The sequence below is a fragment of the Meriones unguiculatus genome, chromosome 6 (genome assembly GCF_030254825.1).
Source record: "Meriones unguiculatus strain TT.TT164.6M chromosome 6, Bangor_MerUng_6.1, whole genome shotgun sequence".
Classification (NCBI taxonomy): domain Eukaryota; kingdom Metazoa; phylum Chordata; class Mammalia; order Rodentia; family Muridae; genus Meriones; species Meriones unguiculatus.
In genome coordinates this window covers 132,310,226-132,332,018 of record NC_083354.1, presented here as the reverse complement: position 1 = coordinate 132,332,018, position 21,793 = coordinate 132,310,226, and the positions used below count along the sequence as shown (strand labels likewise).

At 39.8% G+C, this 21,793-nt stretch overlaps 2 protein-coding genes across 8 annotated transcripts in view; one reads left to right on the top strand and one right to left on the bottom strand.

The window, feature by feature from the left end:
- The window catches only part of LOC110565725 (EKC/KEOPS complex subunit Lage3-like), a 71,010-nt gene that overhangs the window by 10,793 nt on the left and 38,424 nt on the right, over window positions 1-21,793 (top strand). For 2 of the 7 annotated variants that reach the window (XM_060386042.1, XM_060386049.1), the window contains exons 2-3: window positions 2,602-2,739; window positions 9,156-9,336. The exons of 2 other annotated variants lie outside the window; for them this stretch is intronic. The gene's annotated coding sequence lies outside the window, so the exon portion shown is untranslated. The remainder of the gene's footprint in view (window positions 1-2,601; window positions 2,740-9,155; window positions 9,337-21,793) is intronic. 3 more of the 7 variants (XM_060386044.1, XM_060386046.1, XM_060386045.1) reach the window with 2 other exon arrangements.
- On the bottom strand, window positions 493-20,397 carry Ttpa (alpha tocopherol transfer protein). The gene is made up of 5 exons (XM_060386041.1): window positions 20,141-20,397; window positions 13,328-13,481; window positions 6,223-6,416; window positions 3,991-4,101; window positions 493-2,452 (listed from the first exon to the last, which is right to left on the bottom strand). Exons 1-5 carry the CDS (start codon window positions 20,342-20,344, stop codon window positions 2,279-2,281), a joined length of 837 nt encoding a protein of 278 aa, XP_060242024.1. The 5' UTR covers window positions 20,345-20,397; the 3' UTR covers window positions 493-2,278.

Here is a 21,793-nt window from a genome sequence, read left to right as displayed (position 1 = left end):
CCTGATGAGACCTTATAGGCTAGGGTCAGATTGAATGGGGAGAACCTCCCCTATCATTGGACTGGGGGAGGGGCAAGGGAGCAGAAGAGGAAGGGAGGGTGGGACTGGAAGGAGATGAGGGAGGAGGCTACAGCTGGGATACAAAGTAAATAAATTGTAATAAATAAAAAAAATTATTTACATCTCTAATATATATGTATATATAATGTTTTAGGTATGTTTTACCCTTCAAGTAAAACTGAACATGAATTCCAAAGACATATGACTCAAGGTTGGAATTTATGTTGCAGTGTCTCTCCTTGATATAACACTAAAGAGAGCTCAGCAGCAGGAAAAATAGTCTGCACCTAAAGTGTGTAAACAAGGGAACCAATGTTTGTATAATGGATAAGGAAATGTGGTATGTCTTTGCTTAATTTTTTTCTGAAAGAAATAGCATTTTTTAAAAGAATGCCTCCTTTACATTTTAAATGAAAACTATCAATGCCATGGTTTATGAGAAAGATGTTTATTTTTAACAATATTAAAGCAAATTATTGTGAAGTTCAGCAACACACTGAGCACCTATTGAGTTCCCCTCTTGGAAAGTGCTTCTGTCACAAATGCAGTGCAGCAGCATGGAGAATTCCACAGTTATTTGCACAGCACCCTTCAAACTGTCTACTCACATTGTTCATTGATGGTCTTCATAGGCTTGCTTCATTTTATAAACATTTGAAAGCCCCATCATAGAATGCACTTACACTGATTGACATTTTAAAATCCAGTTTCTTGTTAATTACTTCACTAATGTAGACATTTAAAACATGCACCCTTATTGTATTGTGCCATTGCTTCAGAGTCATGGCAAATAATTTAATAGCAACATGTAAAGAAGGTGATTGACTGAGTTTCTGCGATTAAAAGCTTGATAAGCCAGAGGTATTGTGTTACTCATTATTACTTTAACTGATTTTCTATTATTTTTATACAATTTTAATTTTATAATTTAATAAAGAACATTAATTTTTTAAGAAAAAAGGTATCTTTTTTAGTAAAATCAAATAGTAAAGTTAGCATCTAGTTGCTAAATCAAAATTAGACACGTTCTCTAAAGAACATCACTCATTTCAGTTTTTTCAGAGGTATATGTACAGAGAATCATAAGTGTCAGCTCATCTGATTAAACTTATTTTCTTATAAAGACAAACACCCCTCTACAATGAAAAATATCCTACACAGATACTCTTTATGATTAATGTTGAAGCCTACACAGTTGAACACAAATTCAACAAGTTCTCTATATTGTATTCTTTCAAGTTCAAAAGAAAATTAATTTAAAAAACTAAGTAAAAACTTATGCCAGAAATTGAAGATTGTACTGAATATGGGATTAGAGTACACCTTTCTCAATGAATGAAAGCCTTAGAAATGAACTGCACTGTGATACAGAGAGCACACCTAGCTACTGACTGTTAAATTAAACATCAATGGTGGGACTTAAAATATTTGAGATAATAGTAAAGCTCAAGTTATTTTATGAATAATCTGAAAAATACTAGACATAACTGCTGGTGGTTAAAAATGTAAACACTTCCTTTCACTTGTGTAGTTCTGTTAAATTTTCAAGTATGAACAGTCTGTTTAAAAGACATGTGCCCCTACTTTTCCATCTAAGTCATAAACAGAAGCCGTAATTATATCCTTTACTTATTTGCAAATACAAGACTATATGAGAAACCATCAGTTGTGCTCAGAATATTTTCTAAAGTAAATAATTTTTTCAACCACAGTGATTTCATTGATTGCAGTATTAATAGTGTGTGATGTCCACTCATAGGCTTCTGTGTGCATATGCTAAAGTAGGCTTTTCCTGAGATGAGCTATCCTGCCAACATAAAGCTTGCAGATTGCAGTCTGAAATGTAACCTGACACCAACTGCAACTGAGCACTAACACTGTTTCACATCAGCTGATATGCTCAATGTTTCTTTCCCGTGGACTAGTGTTCAGTCTAGTATTAATGTGATCATAAAAATTTCCCGAACCATACAAAGATACACTGGAACAGGTACTTTAGATATAGCTATGTCTGCCCTTCACGTCTCTTCTAGCATTTAATTGATATAAAAGGAACAGAACATTGGAAAAGTTAAGCCATTCCCCAGATATCCATGTTGAATGTTTAAAGATCAGATAAGCATCAATTCATTTAGAAGGGTTACTTCTGAATTTAGTAACCAGATAGGATCCCATTCTTGAATTTTTAATGACTAAGACATTCACGGGAAATAACTTCTCATTGGATGGTCTCAGAAATGCTGCTCAGATAATCTTCAGACTTCATTATAAAATTTGTCCACTCCTGACAAATATCCTCCATGGAGAACTCGTTGCCACCGTATTCCAGAGGAAGAATGTCTGGGAAGTGCTGAATTATGGTTGATTTGTAACTGTCTCCATGCAGATGAATCTGAAATAGCCAGTGTTTTAGAAGGTATTGTTTGTCTCTGACTTCACCATGCTAGAAGCCTTTCCAGTGAAAAACTAACCTCACAAAACAGGGTACACTGAGGCAAGCAGGTACCTCTAAATACTGCTCCCTTTATTCCTCTGCTCTAGATAAACTGCTTGAGGTCAAACTCCAGAAGTCTGAACCAGTCTGGCTAAGTAAAGTCTCACTGAACCGAGCTTCATTCTTGTCTCTCTTTGGATCATTTCTCTGCCAACAGAGGACTTTGCAAGGATACCCATATAGAGGTAAATGCTTATCAATGCTTTCAGCAACCAGTTGATAAGAACCTATATGTGCTGGGTAATGAGGGTTGGGAATGGAGAGATGGCCCTGGGGACCTCATTCAGTTCCCAGAACCCATACAAGGAGATTTGTAACTTTAGCTCCGTAGAAAACACAGACAGTTGAACAATGTAACAACATCCTGAATGAAAGCTGTCAGAGCGCTCCTCTGCAGATTAGGTCAGGCAAGCAGTTGCTGCTCTGAACAGCAAATTATTGTCAACATTTTAAAATTTCTAAACAACAAAATGTGAACTAAAAAAATTCTGTGTGAAATGAAGCTCAGCAGGACAGGTTAGTGAACATTGACTACTTTGGTTAGCTGCAAGACATTAAAGTCATATGCCCCAGGCATGATATGTTTCAGTTACATCTATTTAATACTTAAGACTGTATGTGTTTCTATTTGTATAACACAACCACATAAGTTAGAAATCAAAACAAGATAATAAAAAAAAGAAACAAACAAAACACAGATTTTGCTGCAAACTCTGCCCTCACCTTCTATCACTGGACTGTTTTCTGTCTGTCCTAACAGAATCTGTTTTTGTGCAGCCATAGTTATATGTTCTGATTCTCCCTCTTCACAGCAAGGGTGGCATGCCATAACACTCCTGTGCATGGTGCGCATTTCATCTTAAAACACACGCTGCCGTCTTGTGAATTTGTCACAGTTTGCTCCCCAGACCCCTCATGGTGAATGCTTCATGGTTTTAATCTTCTTTACTATATATGCTTGTGTTGGTATACAGCTGTATCTGATGAATGTCCAGAAAATGCTGACATAGTTTGTCATAACTATTATACCACACTGCCCTCTAGAGGGAATATATTTTACACTCCAGTGATACATGAGAGTCAGTTTTCCCAGAGTTTCACAGCCAGTAATGCTAGATTCTTCAAAAGTAAAGTCAATTTTCTTTTATTTGTAAGAGTAGTTGAGAGGCTGGAGAAATGGCTCAGTGGTTAAGAGCACTGTCTGCTCTTCCAGAGGTCCTGAGTTCAATTCCCAGCAACTACATGGTGGCTCACAACCATCTACACCCTCTACTGCCCTCTTAGAGCACTAATATGCATAAAATAAATAAATAAAATCTTAAAAAAAAAGAGTAGTTGACATGTTTGATAAGTATGGGAATATAATAAAGACATCCTTAAATGGAAAGAGGTAAGAATATTCTCAGGAAACAATCATTTGCATATATTTTACTTACCCGGTCCTTAATCTTTTCAGTCAGAAATGGTTTAATCATGGAAAAGACAGCATGAAAAATGACTGGCTCATTTATCAAATGGATACCACGAACTTTCAATGGAAAGGAATCCTTTTGAAAGTAAAGAAAAATAAAAACCTTAATAACAAAACATAAATACTGCAGTTACATTCCTAAAGACAAGTCTTTTCTAGGAACACATTATAAGGATCTCCAAGATGGCTCCTTGGGTACAGTGCTTGCTGTGCAAGGATGGAGACCTGAGGTCTCCATGGAAACAACCAGCATGGCTGTGTGTGTTCCCAGTACAAAGGAGCAGACATAGGCAGATCTTCACTCTAGCCAGCCTAACAGAAATGATAAGCTTCAAAAAATAATGTGGAGAGCAGTAGAAGACAGCAGACATTAACCTCGCTCCTCCATTCATATATGAGTAAGCATGAGCACACACACACACACACACACACACACACAACAAAATCTAAAGTGTGACTTCATTTTCAAAATGATTTATTTTGTCAACACAAAATCCTGGTTTATATATCATTGTCAGTGTACTCAGAAAAGATCTTAAAAGTATTTTAAGAGCCATCCTACCCACTTTAGCAGAAAATCCACTTGCTAGTCACACATAAAGCTTCTACTAGGGAAACGATGATTTGGAACATTTTTTTAATTTAGTATTTTTACCAAAAAAAAATATTTTTAGAGAAAAATACTCAAACAGCAATGAAAATTGAAAGACTATCACAATAGGTACATACTTTTTAAACTTTTGATATTGGTATATATCTTTAGTATCAAAGCCATATGGACTACTTAAAATGTTAAGACCTGAAAAAAACACCAACTCATCAATAGTTTTCTTATCCTGAAATTTAACTATTACTGTTAATGAAGACTGTTTTTTATCCCTCTCTTATGAAGAATTTCCCCCAACTTGCTGTTTAGAGATGTGTTATTAATTTATTTTTATTACAGAGTCTATGTGTAATTTTATTTAAGCTTAATTGCCAATTATACTCTCTAAACATCTTGCATCCTGTTTTGCCCCATTGTTGCAATACGATTTGTGGGGAGCACTATGAGTTTTAACATTGTTGAGATGGTCCATCAAATGGATATGTCATCATTTAAGTGATCCCTTTCTTATTTCTGGGCAAGTAAGTTATATCTAATTTTCTTCTATTAGAAGTTATGATGCAGGCACTGTCTCTATGTAGTAAGAGAGGTGACTGTAGAATGCAGCTGACCTGGACTAGGATCCTTAGGTCACTGCTCACTTGAAATGGTCATTCTATGCCACCACCCAGGATGGCTGTTAAGTAGAAATGCATTTGAGACTTAGGGAAGTACCAAGCACAGAGGAAGATATTACTGTTACAAGTTCTTACTGTAATTTAGGATCATCCTTTAGCTCGGTTCCAGTAGTAAAATTACTAGGTTAAAGATAATGGCTATTTTTAAAGATGTTAGGGGCCAGAAAGTAGCCTTAGCTAGTCATCTGCTTGATATGTAATTGTGAGGACTTGGGACTGATCCCCAAATGCATGAATTGGGGGAGCTGAGCATGTTTGCATATGGTTATAACCCTAGCACTGGGGTGGTGGCAACAGGCCCCTGGGGTTAGTTGGCCAGCTAGCCTAGCCTAATCATTGGAGGCCAGTGAGAGACCGTGTCTCAAAATAGAGTAAATGACACCTAATGAAGGACATCTAAGGCTGTTCTCTGGCTTCCTTACGTACGCACATGTGTAGGTACACACACAAGAACTATGGTACATACACAAAGATTTCATTTCTGAAGAAAGGCATATCAATTTATATCTGGAAAAACATGTGATATTGTATTGTATCATTATTATAAATATATTTTAGTCAATATTCTTATTAGTATTATGATATCAAGTCTCATGTAGCCCAGGCTGGCCTTCTGATCCTTCTGTGTGCACCAGCCAAATGCTGGGATTACAGATGTGTTCTACCATGCCTGCCTTGAGCCAACTTTTTAATTTAGGAAGAAACTTAAATGAACAAAATAAAATAACATCCCTTTATTATTTAAATGTATAAATTCTGTAGTTACTTATTTTGAATGTATTTATTTAAAATTAATTATATTTACTGTTAACCTTGTTTAAATATATACCTGTCATTTCTAATATTTAAGTTTCTAAAGTATACACAGACACTGTTATATAATTAACACATAATAATTGAAATATATACTCACTGTAAGTACAGCAGCGATCTTCTTGGCCACAGATGGAGTAATTTGGAAAGCATGAGAAATCTGCCAGCCTTCTAGATCAAATATGGCCTTGATTCCATTCCGTTGAGTTTCTGCCTCCTGTACAATGAGCTCTGATGTGATCAGACTTACACGAAATACATCATAGGCTGTAAAAACTTTTGGATCCCAGTATGCTACAATAAATAGATAGATAGATAGATAGATAGATAGATAGATAGATAGATAGATAGATAGATAAAAACATATCATATCTTAGCATTTAATGAAGAATCAGATTCTTTAAAGGGACAGATTATTTTAAGGCCTAAAGGATGGGTAGAAATAAAATCATGAACAAGGGACCATAAATTAAGCAATAGATTGAATTGAGGTGCAAATATTTGCCTGCTTTTCCCTTCTTCCTTAAATTTCTGGCAATTAATAGATTTTTAATAGTTTGGGGTAAGGATGAATGTAGATCAAATTTGATTGATAAATGAAGTCACACCATCACATCAAAAAAGGGCTGTGCCTAGAAATGGAAATGTTTAATGCCTCTGACTGTGCTCCAAGCTCAGAAATAGAAAAGTGTGAGTCTGGGTTGCAATCAGCAGCAAGGATCTTGGCAGTTTGTGGCTTTGATATGAAGTGTACCTACCAGCTCATGTGCTACAGGCTTGGTTCCTAATGCATCTGTGTTCAGAGATAGTGCTTTCTGGAGGGAACTAGCTCATGAGAGCTCTAAGTTCATCAGTGGACTAAGGCATCTATGGATTAATAAGGTCATGGACTGTTGGATGGTATTCAGAACTTTGGAAGTAGGGCCTGGTTGGAAGAAATGGGTCATTAGGGGTGTGCACTTGAGGATACTTTGTCTCTTGTTCTCACTTATTGCCTCCTGAACACCATAATCTTGTCAGCTGTCCTCTACCCTGCTCTCCCTGTTATGGTTCACTGCATCAACACAAGCCTACAATAATAAAACCAAGCACTTTTGGGCTTAGGCCTGGAGAACCAATCTTTCCTCCTGTCACATTGATTTCCTCAGAAACTCTGTCACAATGGTGGACAGGTGACTTAACACAGCAACCAAAGAGGTTCCCAAGCCTGTGGAATAGATAGACAGCTGGTCATATGCAATATCTCAGGGACAAGCAGCACAGGGCAGTCATGTCCCTATAGGCTTGAGCAAGAAGCTGGTCTTGAGAATGCAGCTGTACAAACCCAGAAAACAAAGAGTTCCTATGGAGAGAGGAGGTATTGATAGTCTTGTCTATACAACCCGTCCCTCCCCACCATCTATAAGACAGGACATGGCAGGCAGAAATGATAACAGTAATGGATAGGCAAACAAGTGGTATTTTAAAATAATCCAGATGTATTAAAAATTGTCTTATGATTCACAAAGAAGACAGGCACCAAACTCCATAGACAAAGCAAAAAAAAATAAATAAAAATTCAAGGAAACAATTAAGAGAGAAAACTGACTTAAAAGAAGAAACTAGTTGTCAACAGATGTAAGAAGAGGAGAGTGGAATCTAGAAGAATAGATAAGGCCAGAAAGATGGCTCAGTGGGTAAAGGCTCTTGCCACCAAGCCTGACCACATAAGCTCAGTTTGAGAAACCGGCATGGTGGGAGCACTTGGAAGGTAGAAGTCAGAGAATTGGGAGTTCAAGGATATCTTTAGCTATACAGTGAGTTCAAAGCCACCCTGGGCTCTATGAGCTCCTGTCAAAAGAGAAAAGGACGGAAGGAAGGGAAGAAGAATAAAAGAAAGAAAATGATTAATAACAAAGAAATTGTAAAAGCTCAGAAACTCAGATATCCTTGCTTAGGCCTCCAATTGAATGGGATGCGCTATTCACTGAGATGGTGTTTGGGGAGTGGAAAAGCGCATGCACACATTCCACAGTGGTGACGGAGCGACTGCCAGCTGGTGCGAGTAGTGCAGACAACCAGCTGTATTGATCTGAATCTTCAAAGAATAAAACACGGCAAAGAAATGACTCTGTTGGTGCTAGTGCTTAGATGGCACCTATGGCAGGGATTGGCCAGAATCGATCTAAACATCTCTGTTACAGGAGAGAGAAGCTAATTGGCTCGAATCTGCCTTGGCAATTACAACTCCTCTGTTCTTTCAGAGGACCTGAATTTCATTCCCAGCACTCACGTTGCTCACGAGCAGCTAACAGCCTCCTGTGTCTCAGCTCCAGCAGATCCCACATTGTGTCTGGCTTCTGTGGGTTATCTTCACGAATGTGCACATACCCCTTCACAGATATACACAAATGCATATTTTTGTTTTAGTTTGTAAAAATGAGATACATATGTAATGAAATCTGAGTAGTGTCCTCTCAGATTTCAGAATTCAAGAGGCTGATAAAATTAATAATAATAATAATAATAATAATAATAATAATAATAATAATAATAAAACAGGTGGTTCCTAGGGTAGAAATGAAGAGTGCAGTTTAGTTTAAGGAAAAACTCTTGGAATGCATGGCAACAGTGACACAGAATAATGTAGTTCATAAGAGAGAAGTGCTGGCTGGCTGCTGAAGCCAAATAGAGTATGGTTTGTTTATCAGATTTGCTGGAAAGAGGGTTGCTTAGCCTCAGGTCCTTTCAGTAGAGGTGGGAATGAAGCCAGACCAAGGCACACATAAGAATCTTGAGAAGTAAGGTTGGTCAGATGCAGGGACACAAGCAGTCTGGCCACGGGCAGAAACAGTGAAACCAGAGGTGCCCAGGAGGGGGGTCGGGGAGGCTGGATTAAGTGGGACTGAGGAGGAGTTTTTGTTTTTAGAGGCTGAACCTTGACAATTATAAATGTCAGTTGGTATTGTCCAGCCTTGAGGAAAAAGATACAAATCTAGAAAATGGCCGTGGAATTTATGGAAAGTCATGGTGGGATGTCACTTTGCTTTACAGCAACTTGGATTCTTGGTAAGAATATAGGAATTCAGCTCAAAAATATGACACAACTTCAGATGAATGCTACAGTGATGAAATATGAGTGCAACAAAGGAAATCTGCAGATCATACAACAATTTCTGACTAATTCCTGAGCCAACTGACTTGTCTGGCCTGTTTTGCCCTGTATTTACTTTCTGTGAGTATAAATTAAAAGTTCAGTTTCTCATTCCAGTAGCTTCGGTTCAAATTCTCAATAGTTATGTATAAACTAGTGGGTACAGTAAAACAGGATCTTCCCAGAAGGCTCTATTGCACAGTACTGGCTAACTAAGAGCGTTCCATAAAGAAAGACATGAGAAACTAGAATTTTAATTACTTCCCTAGCATCTACCTTGCATTTATTATTCATTGTGCACCAGATAATGTTCTTGTTATAGTTTTTGTGCGTGTGCATGTATGTACTGTATAAAACAAGATGTAATTCTCACAGCAACTCTGTGGTGTAGGGTTTTAGTACATGCATTTTACAGATTTCAATAAAGTCAACATGCCCCATAGCTTCAATTCATAATAACTCAAGTATCATTAAAACTGAATCTTCATTGTTAAAATTTGCTTTTGCTGCTGTAGTTTAGTAGTTGATTGCAAAGGTCACAAATTACATCCTCTGTCATGGGTCTGATAAAGGTCCATGTAGAGGCAAGGGCTCTGCATCTTCTCACTGCTTTTACTGTACCAACATAGTACAGAGGGGAGATGGCCACACTGGGCTTCTGTAAAAAAAAAGTCTATCACAGATGTAGCTACATCATTAATTCAATTAAATTGAGAAAATATTTTATTCTGTCCTTTTATTTTATTCACAAAATTCTGAGTTTCTTCTTTTCATTCTAGAATAACATAGCACACAGGAGACTTGCAACATGCTTTTCTATTCTGACCTTCCTTAAACCTATGTATCTTTGATGTTAAATATCTTTGAATTAAGTGACACATTTTGTGTGTGTGTGTGTGTGTGTGTGTGTGTGTGTGTGTGCAACATGCACACATGGCTATACATGAAGGTCAGAGTTCAATGTTGGGTGTCTTTGTCGTTCTATACCTTATTTTTTTGAGTCTGGAGCTCACTGATTGTGGCAGACGGACGGGCCAGCAAGGTCCAGGTATCCATGGGTCCCCATGACTTGGGTTGCAGACAAGTACTGAAGCATGCGCTAGCTTTTCAATGAGTTTGGGAGATCTGAACTCAGGTCTTCATGTTTACACCACAAGTCTTTTACCAACTGAACTATCTTCCCAGCTCCTAAATAACACACTTTTAAATAACTACACTCCCAGAGGCCCAGGCTGTACAATAGACCTTTTAGTTTGCCGCTATGATATTTGTGATAAAAAAAAAAAAACAGGGAGGGTGGGATTGGGAGGGGAGGAGGGAGGGGCTTATGGGGGGATGCAGAATGAATAAAGTGTAATTGATGAAAAATTTAAAAAAAACGCATTGGCTTTCTCACTACAAAAATATTGTTTTCACTTCTTTTTGTTTCATTTAATTTCTACACTAGAAACACAAAACAAACAACAACTACTCAGCCAGGTACTCCAAAACCTAGACACTTAAAAAAGCAGGAGGCAGGCAGAAAGAAATAAAACATCTGTATGCTTCAGTTTTGGGCTCTTGTAACTTAAGCACAGTTATCATGTAAAATATAAGCACCACTTAAACTGTGAATTTTAGATAAATTTGTATAAGAGTTAATATAAGTATGTTCCAGGCATACTGAAAACTTGTTTATGGTTTATCTGAAATTTGAATTGAACTGGTAATCCTAAGTTTTTATAATATATTGGTTTCTTTGCTAACTCAAACATATATGCTGACCAGCCCATCCCTAAGAAGCTTCTTCTGACATGGATGGAACAGCAGAAAGACAGAAAAGCCAAGACTCCATGATTAGTTCATTTTTATTTAATATGTAATCTGGGGCAAGAAATATAGACTCCAGTCATAGTACTCCAGTCAAAGTACATAGACTTTCAAGAGTTAAAAACAGCATCTTCTCTTTAACAAACATGAAGCAGTTGAAGGAAAGGTAGAGATTGCATACAGAGGTAAGCAGTGATCATTAATATATAAACACTTAAATTTTAAAGGAGAAGAAATGAGCTGTGCATTGTGGCACCTTCCCATGATTGCACTAGGGACTAGGCTGAGGCAGGGTGATAGTTTGAGCCCAGAAGTTCAAAGCTACTTGAACTCAAAGTTAGTGTGGGTAATATTTTGAGACTCCATCGAGAGAGACAGACAGAGAGTATATTTGTAAATACAATTTGAAGAAATTCTGTTCCTGAAATGTTGGTTAACTGTGTTTCTTCAACTGGACTATGAGGACGTGCTGGAAAAATGGGATTCTCTCCTTTCACCTGAAAGTTTTGTTTGTCTGCTTGTTTTAATTTGGTTGGTTGTTTTGGTTTGTTTGTTTTCCAATGCAATACTTTCATTTGGGAATGTCACATCATTCACTCCATTACACTCACCTCCCAGTTCTTCCTGGTATCCAAGAAGAAGAGGAGGAAGAGGAAGAGAAGGAAGAGGAGGAGGAAAGGAGAAAGAAGAGGAAGAGGATGAGGAAGAAGAGGTAGAGGAAGAAGAGGAAAAGAGGAAGAAGATGAAGAGGAAAAAGAGGAAGAAGAAGAGGATAGGAGGAGGAAGAGGAAGAAGAAGAGGAGGAGGAAGAAGAGAAGAAGAAAGGGAAGGAGGAGGAGGAGAAGAAGAATACAATCTGTGCTGCCCGTATACTTACTGAAACATGGTTAAACTCCCAGTGGCCAGCTCCTGAAAGAAAACTGAGCCCTTCCCCGCACAGAACCTGGCCAGAAGTCATCAGTTATGGAGAGCTACATATATTTCAGCATCCACACAACAATTTTTAGGACTTCTCCTCAGTGGCTTCCTTTCTAGGCTGTTACTCTGTGTGTGTGTGTGTGTGTGTGTGTGTGTGTGTGTGTGTGTGGTGGGGAGGGGGTGTCACAGAAACCTTCCATGCCCCTTTTTCAACTGTGAGTCTTCAGTCATCAATATCACTGCAAAAGTAACTACCTTGGTCTTTACAGTCAGCAGGAGCACGGATCATGGACTTCTACATGGTCTCTGACATCAGCATGTTGTCACAGATATCAGCATGGTCCCTGGTGCCAGTACAGACCACAGATATCAACTTCTGCAGCAGCATGCCATTGACACCATTATAGCCCTTAGCAGCCCCACAGGCCAAGGACATCAACATGGCCTCCAGGGCAACATGGGCCACAGACACCAATACGGTCATCCAGCAGCCACCTGCTCCATGGACATCAACACAGCTTCAGGTCGCAGCACTGACCTCGAAAATCCACATGACCTCCTGTGGTAACAGGAGCCACATGGGCCACAGACTACACAGCCAGAGGCTGTGTTGATGTCTGTGGCCCTTGTTATACCAAAGGCCATGCAATGTCTGTGGTCTCTGCTGTCACCTGAAAGTTTAACCACACAGAACTAAAGATGTGGCAGAGACTATGGGTCATCAGTTATGGATATAAGTGTTTATGTATCTTTCAAATTCACACGATAGGATTCTACTTCCAAGTTTATGGTATTTCTTTGTGTGCACCCACCCCCCAGTACACGTACACACAGAAGTATGTGCCATGGTGCACATGTACAAATCAGAGGATAATTTTTGGAGTGAGGTCTTCCCTTTCATTATGGGTTCCAAAGTTTGAAATCAGACTTCTGTAGCAAGTACTTTTAGCTGCTGAGCCATCTTAATGTAGTTTATGGTATTAGGAAACAGATTTGGAAAACTCATTAGGTTCAAAGGTAGGATCCTCATGAATAGGGTTAGTGCTATTGTTAAGACACCCTTATTACTGTTCTCCTTACATTGTATGAGGGCAGGGTGAGGAAATCTCTGTGAACCAGAGCACAGGCCCTCATCACAACAAAATCACTGGTTCTTCAATGTTGGAATTCATAGCCTCCAGCACTAAAAACTAAATTTCAATTTTCTAAGCAACTTGTCTATGGAACTGTGCTATAGTATCCTGGTCAGATAAGACATTGACCAAAACAAACACGAGAACACCTAGTAATGAACGAGAGAAGTGAAGACAAAATGAGAGGGAGGAGAACTGCTATTATGACTCACCAATTCTGTAAATAAGAACTCTACTGCCGGTAGGATCCCTGGACCTTAAAACTCCATGGTAGCCAGCCTTCAAAAGTCCAATGATACTTCTAGGGTGTAGATCTGCACTTAATTCTGGACATTCTGCTCGCCATTTATAATAGTTTTTCATTAACTGAAAAAAATAAAATACGTCCATAATTATATATGTAATAAGAATTTTTAAAATAGTTAAAAGGTTTGCTATTGTGTTTGAACCATGTCACCTGTCATTTTAGACTCTCAAAGAGCTTTTTAGTTGTAAAAGTCAAAAGTTTCTTTCATTAATGATTTGACATCCTTATCTTATTTGAGATGAGAGTTGGTCCTGAGTTCAAGATTTTTAGTGGCCATCCATAATAGTCTCCCAAAATAGTCACCAAAAAGTCTAGACCTTCTAATGTGTACCTTCCAGAAAGAAGTGCAATTGGCCTTACACCTTACTTCGACATAGTGTAGTTGCAGAAATGACGCTTCACAAGACCTAGAAACCCTGGTGCCGTCTGAGTTTGCTTTCTGGTCCAGATATCTGTCCGATTACTGGATGATAATAGCCAAAATGGATCATCCCATTGAGCCTCAGCCAAGGCAGAGAACTCAGGTGAATGTGGAGTTGTTCTGTAGGTCAAGAACCTTGGGGGGCTATTTTCTATTTAGCAATAGGAATACCACTGCTAGTACTTTTGAAACAAGGCATCAAAGTCAGTCAAATAAATTAAAAAGCAAAGAAGCCGTGTAACTAAACAATAGATCTTGGCAAAATATGGTTTAAAGGAAACCCATTGCCACTCCCCTAGAAGTACCAGAATAATTAGTCAGTAAACAAAAAGTTATCTTCACTTAATTTTCTTTCCGGATTTTTTTTTTTTTTTTTTGTATTCTTGTTTTCCCTAAACTGACATTGTGCTTGTTTTATGTCTAAAGAGTATTACTAGCCACATAAAACCACAGTTAGGTTAAAGACAAAGATATAGTAAGCATTTTGTGGAAACACCAGAAAAGACACTGTATGTGAACCTCATTCTTCATTGAGTTAGGGTCTTACTCTGGTGAAGCTCCACCAAAGAAACTTTATATTTAAAATTCATTATCATAAACATTGTAACTGTAGCCACAAAAGAGTAATAATCCAGAGGAAGGCCTACAAATAGCTTATGCTCAGGTGAATTCTGCACTGTACAGCAAGTCCCTGACCAGGAATGGCTGGGAGAAGAGCCAGTCGGGCTACGAGGGAAGTATCATGGAGCCCTCTAGAACAAAGCCTCTGTGGTCCTCACTTTTCTTTCTCTCTCCCTACTTCCTATTCTCATGTTGTCTTTTTTTCTTCCTTTCTGTCTGTCTCTTTCATTTCTGCATCTTATAAAGTCTCCTTAGCTTAAAAAAAAGAGAGACTTACTAAGGATCAAATTCAGCAAAGTAAGAAAAAGGAAAGTCAGTCAGTTTGCCATCAAAAGTAATTGGTGACCTAAATAGCCATTTCTAAAGGCAGCAAGAACAAGAGGCTCATTGTAGTTCTGATACATTCATTCTGTCCTATACTATGAACTTTGCTTCTTCCTCCTGTCCTAGGTGGCAGTGGAATCAGTGTCAGTAACATTTTATGATCCTCACTTTTTAACAGTTCCCTCAGACAAAATAAACCTTTAAATCCTGCTTCAGTGTAAATGTTGAAAGCAGCATCTTGGTGACTATAAAGAATAGTGGTTTTATCATCCTGGTAATGTGAAAGTGTCTCGCATTGAGCTAATGGAGGCAGCACATTCATCATGTCTCTGCAGAGAGCGTGTGGGCTCTTGGGGCATAGAGACATGCTGAATGAAAGAGTGTATCAATGCAGGATTCAATCAGCCACATTTGAAAAGAATTACGTCTGTAAATATAAACAACTACTGTCATGCATCTTGGCACTTACATTTCCCAAAGGCTCAAAATCCAAACCTTTGGTCATTTATTCTATGCTGATAAACAAATTAGAAGTCCATTAACATAAATGTTAATGGTAAAAGTAAATTGTTCCTAAGCCAAACTCAAGTCCAGAACAAACAAATACCCACACAAACAAACAAGAACCAAAACCAAACTGGCTGCAAAATAACTATTTGTTACCAAAGGCTGCCTATTCCACTGAAAAATTGGAAATGTCTACTTAAAACGTATTTAAAGTAGTTTTCTGTAATGAAGGGTTTGTTTGTTTGTTTTTATGTTATGAAAATCTGCTTTTGTTTTAATCCCAAGTATGGGATTTTAGTTGGGCTGTAGTTTATCCACATCTGCCAATTGTCATGTGCTGGGTGTAATCTTTGCCAGCTGGTAATGGCCTTCCATGTGCAGCATGGAGAGGGTCGTGGTCTAGGACTCTGAGAGTATAAATATGTGGCTGAGAAAAAGACCATGTGGTGTTCTGTGTTGGCATGTGGTATATAGCAATTTGGAGAGAAGAGACCTGAGAGACCAAAGATGGTGTGGCGGTTTGGAGCAGACAGAGAGAAATGCTTTGGGGCACAGCGGCATGGAAGAGATGCCAGCTGCATCTGTGGTTGATGGAGATTGGTATAGAAACCTGAAAGAACCCCTTGACCCTAAGTAGCCAGAAGAAGTAAAGGGGTCTGGGCCGCCTCTCCCTACTGACCTTTTCTCGCTCTTACTTAAGGTTGGGGGTTGATGGAAGGGAGGAGAGGCCTGAACACCACAAATAAAGTTTAAAAAAAAGACCACTACAGATGGCTCAGCATTACAGGTTTCTTCTTACATTTTTCCATATGTTTTGAGATTACCACCATCACAACATCAACAACAAAAACATACGTGTGCCACTTTTATATAGTACAATACCATCTGCCTTATAATGACCCTTGATGGTATCCCACTGATAGATAACAAAGCTATGAGAAATAATGTTTACCCACTAGGCAGAGTGAAGATTGATATTTATATATAGTATGATAAATTTCACAAAAAGAAGCCAGTTTGATGGAAATTGTCAGAAAGAGATCATAGAATTTTAAAAGCTTTGATGTCTTGGTAGAAACTGTGAAGATAAAGTGCTGAAAACACTGTATGAGTGAGTGTGTGTGTGTGCGTGTGTGTGTATGTGTGTGTGTCTTGAGTAATTTTGTTTCTAAATAAAAGATGATGCAACTTATAAAGAGATGAAGTCTATCTTGGCTCACAGTTCTAGGTCCACAGTTCTAGTGGACCACTTATGCTATTGGCCTTCTTATTGGTAGAGTCCTCAAAAAACACCAGGCATTACATGGCAAGAATCGGCAGGGTATATATATATATATATATATATATATATATATATATACACATATATATATGTGTGTGTGTGACTACATACATATATATACATATATATACATATATGTATATATAAATACATAAGTACATGTGTATATATGTGTGGACATATATGTATATATATATATGTGTGTGTATACATATATACACGTGTGTTGGTCTCATAAAAACTATCGTTATTCTATCATGAATGCTCTTCACTGACTAACTCTTCCTAGAAAGCCCACTCCACATACAGTAGTTGAATTACATTTCTGCCATCTTTTCTGGTGGAGAGACGAGGGTTTGGAACAGGATTTCAATGTGTAACCCTCACTCTATAGACTAGGCTGGCCTCAAACTCACAGAAATACACCTGCCTCTGCCTCTTGAATGCTCTATAAAAAGGCATGTCTCCCCACAGTTGGGTTTTCATTCTTCCGTCTTAATACTTGTCCATAGGGATTAAACTTCAAGATGAGTCTTGAGGGAACAAACTCCATCCAAACCATCCCAGCTTACAACAGAAATGTAAGAAACGGGACAGTTCAGTCATTGCACACATGTGGCTATTTTCATGCTCACTGATCTGACCTGAAGGAGCCAAGGCAGTCTTCCAGCAGCACAGGCTCTGTTGTGCTTCAACCAAGTTCAAAGCCATATATCACTGCTATCTGAGTACCAATGAGTTACTCTATGTCTTAATTTCTTGTAAAAAATGAAAAAGTACCTGTCATTCCATTAGCATATTGGCTAGTAAGGCTAGAAAATATTCATTTGTCACATCTTCAAAAACCAGAATAATGAAAAATTCCATTATAATTGAGGGAATTGTTGAATATTTTTTTCTACAAAACTTTGTACCATAAACAAGAGAGTTCTGCAGTGGTAACTGCAGAAAAAATAAAATAAAAATAAGTTGCAAAGCTTTGCCCTTTCCCCTTTCCTTTCCAGTTGGCAGACAAGACAGAGAGGTCACAAACAGAAACTTGGATTCTGTCCCATGGACTCAGACACAGTCCGAATAGGCAATTCATTGTGGTATGTGGAATGGAAAACATTCAATAAAAAAAAAGAATACAAGAAACATTCACAATCCCACAGTGGCCACAGACAGATTCTATCGCCATCTGCTTACCCATAACTGTTTAAAAAGCAGCTAAGGCCAACAACTCATAGATTTTATTATTAAGTATCTCTATTCAGATCTCTAAGGACTATGAGTCCTTAAATTACAGGGACTGCATTTTCACATTCAGTGGCTGCAAAGCACACACTAGTGCATTCATTGATTGGTGTTGAGACTCTTCATACCCAGAATGCACAGGTAAAGGATAATTTAATCTCTAACATCAAAATAATCTCAATAAATTGAAATCAACATTAAAATAGACAGTCAATTCATTTCTAAAGAAAAGTTTGGATAGAAGCATTTCTACACAGGCTGGGGATGAAACTCAGTCCTAGTGTTCTGGCCTGCTAAGTACATGGCATTGGGTTCAGTCTCCAGCTCAGGAAAAGAAAGAAAAGGGGGAGGAGGAGAGAAGAGAAGGGAAGTAAAGGAAAAAGTACCTCCAAAACAAAGGCTAGAGGTGTGATTCAGTAGAATCATGTTTACCCAGCAAAACTTGGGTTCAATTCCACAAGAGAAATATATAATCCTATGAAAAGCAAACTACCACAGGAGTGGCAGCATTTGTCCAAGATCGTGAAGCTCTACAGGAAAAAAAAAAAAAAAAAAAAAAAAAAAAAAAGAAGAGAGAAAGAAAGAGAGAAAGGAAGAGAAAGAAAAAGGTAAAAGGAAACAACAGTGAAAAGATGGAGAAAGATCATTTCACCAGCTTCATGGCTGTGGCACATATGGCAAGACTTAGTCTTGACAAAGGCACAGTTAACTTGCTAGCCTTCTGATACACTCCTGTCACCAGAAAACAAAACACAAATGAAACTCAAGAACAAAGAACAGTCAATACATTCAATTATATTTAAACATTCTAGTTATTTCAGAAAGGACATAGTTTAAATATCAGATAGGCTGTAAGCTAGGACAGGCATAATTTCTTTGATGTAAATATGTATTTTTGAAGAAAAAATATGTTAAAAAGGTAACTGGAAAATTAGTTTTAGATATCTAAAATATGGTTAACCTCACTAATAACAATATTGATGTATATTATAATAAAAAATTTTCTCATCTAGCAGGTATAAATCATATTTGGTAAGGCAATATACATAATAATATGGAGAAGACACCTTTCTGCAGTGCACACTTTATCAGAGTAGAAAACATAGTGAAAACTCCCTGCAAAGCTGTTGCATTCCTCAACACTGAAAATATGAGCATCACACTTCTGCACGTGATGGATTTGTGCAATACAGATGCATAAGGCTATGTTCCTATTTGTGTATAAGGATGAAGTGTAAACCCAGGCTAGGATGCAGTCGGTGGGAGAACACACGCACCTGCCAGTGGCAAGGCAGAATGTGGGTGGAAAAAAAGGAAGGAGAGAAACGCTAAATGAAGGGATGAATGGCAAGCATAGCAGAACTGGGGGTCCCCACCCCCGAATGAAGGCATGAGCAGTGAGCATGGGCCTGACAGCACCTGGTACTAATCTCGACTGCACAAACAAGGAACTGATTGGATACACTTATTGTAATATCTCCATCTTGTGGGCTAAGAGCAGCTCAACAAAGACTAGGATGCATGTGCACGTGCTCGCATGACATGGTTCTGTACAACAAGCCAGTGAGAAAAGCCAACAACAAAACAAACAACCTCTCGCACCTGTTTGCAACAGGCAGTATGACACTCCTGGTTACTCAGCTGCTAACTCAAGTTTGTGGTGGGAATTCTTTTTTTCCTTTTAGAAAATTTCCTTGAAGATTTTTCGACTGCTTTGTATTGTTGTGTTGCTTTTGCAATAAACTGGGGCACGCTGGAATTCTGCACCCTAGTATTTCCCTCGGAGAAAGGTCTAGGTCAGGTCCTTCAGCTGACCCGCTGACCACTCAGTGCCAGGCACAGAGCTGTGCACATCTCGTTCTAACCGTTACAGGTCAGTGTGCAGTTCTTGAAACTACTGTCCTGTCCTCACAGTTACTGAACAGATAAGGACATGGAGCCCTAGAGGGTCAAACTCAAGGTTGCACCTCGCTGGCCCCAGGGCCGGTGTGTTCTCAGTGTTGTAAATACCTAAAGCACAAAATCGCCCATCCTGCCCCGGATTTCAAACTTCCGAACTGCCTGACTGTGCTGGCATTTAGATCTATTAACGTAGGTTTTTTTCATCCTCTGGTGCCCGTTTCGTCCTTTTCTGACCGCACTTGGAGTTGTCTCCTCAGGTGTGTCAAGGCTGAACTCCACTGTCTTTAAGCTCGGGCTCTGGACTAGTCCACGCAGGGCTCAGCGCGGGCCACTGGGCTCTGGGCGCGTCGGCAGCCACAATGCCACGCTCGGCGGGAGTGGAGCCCGAGCTCACCGAGGTCTGCGGGGGCCCTGTGCGCACTCACCCGCCAGGCCAGGTCCAGATCGAAATCCCGGGCGCGCAGGAAGCGCAGCAAGAAGGCGTCGGTGAGTGGCTGTGGGGTCTGCGGGACGCCCGCCTCCTGCGCCCGGCGCCTGAGCTCGGCCAGGCCGGGCTGTAGCAGAGGCGAGTGGTCGGGCAGCGCGTTGAGTTGCGTCCCGGTCACTGGCCCCGGTCGCATCTCTGCCATGCCCGCCGCGCCGCCGCTGCGTTTTCAGGGTGGCGCGGGGAACATCGTGGGCGCAGCGCCACCCTCCGCCCCCACCGTGGCCGCCGCCCCCAGCACACTCACCGGGGCAAGCCTCGATCTCCCGTGCCCCGGGGGTGCAAGGGCCACGGCGCCGTCTTAAAGGAACCCACGTGGTGCTCTCGGGTGCTGATCACCGCAGCAGGAGCCAGCCCCAGTTAAGGAAAGTCACTGGTGTTGAAAGTCGAGAATGTGAACTCAAAAAGCTACTTGGAATGTTTATAAGGAGGCTGCCAGAGGACCTTTCTCACTCGTTCCTCGCTGCCTTCCCCCTCCCCGCCTTATTCCATTTTGGAATCACGAAGTTGTAAGGAGCCTTTAAACTGCCGTTTAATAGCCGGGTGGCAGACACTGTAGTAGCCATCCTCCCTCCTACTTCCTTAAGCTGAGCTTAGGCCATCTCTAAGGATTCAAGGAAGACACCTTTGGCAGTCTCCCTGCTCCTCCCCCTCCTTGCTTCCATCCTGGAAAATGCTTCCCGGATCTTGGCATCTAGCTCTGTGAAAGTCATAAACAAATAAAAGGGGAAGGGGTTGAGGAGGGAACACGCGGTAACTGTGTGAGTTTAGACTTCACCACCTGTCCAAGTCAAAATCTTTAAGTGGCGGAATCTGAAGAATGTCTAGTGAAGAGGATGGCAGAGATAACTCAGAAATCTGAAGGAGCATGACTACATTTTCCTTCATCTCCACCCACTGAAATTATCCTAGACTTGTACTGCCACCTAGACAGAAGAGAGTCCATAAAACTGAAGCTAATTCCTCTTAAATGAGCAGTGCAAGTGAAACCAGACCAGCGCCTTTAAGGAACCTGAACACGAATGTCTGATGCAGTGGTTCCTGGGGGGAGACCCTGTTCTGATTATCGGGGTATTCTCAGAACAAAACAAAACTCTTGCCTTGGTGAGGTTTTACTTTTGTGTGGGTTGGGGATCGATCAGAGATAAATCAGTAAATATGGTGTAGGAGAACATGATGCCAACAACTGGAAACAAGGAGGCAGGTAATGTGCTGTGATGTAGTGTGAACTCCTGAGACAGCTCGCTGGGGATGTTGGGGTTCCGGGGCTACAAGCCTTGACTTCTATGCTGAGCAGGAGATAGAACAGTATTAAAAAAACAGAATCCGTGCAGGGGTTCTAGATTATCTCCATGCATGGTCTTTGGAAGTTTGGCTATGAATCTCAGCCTCTGCTTTGATACCCTGCTGAATAGAATCCACCCTAGTAATGGGAACAGGGGCTGTCTCTGACATGAACTCATTGGCTGGCTCTTTGATCACCTCCCTCTGAGGGGGAGCAGCCTTACCAGGCCACAGAGGAAAACAATGTAGCCAGTCCTGATGAGACCTGATAGGATAGGGTCAGAGGGAAGGGGAAGAGGACCTCCCCTAT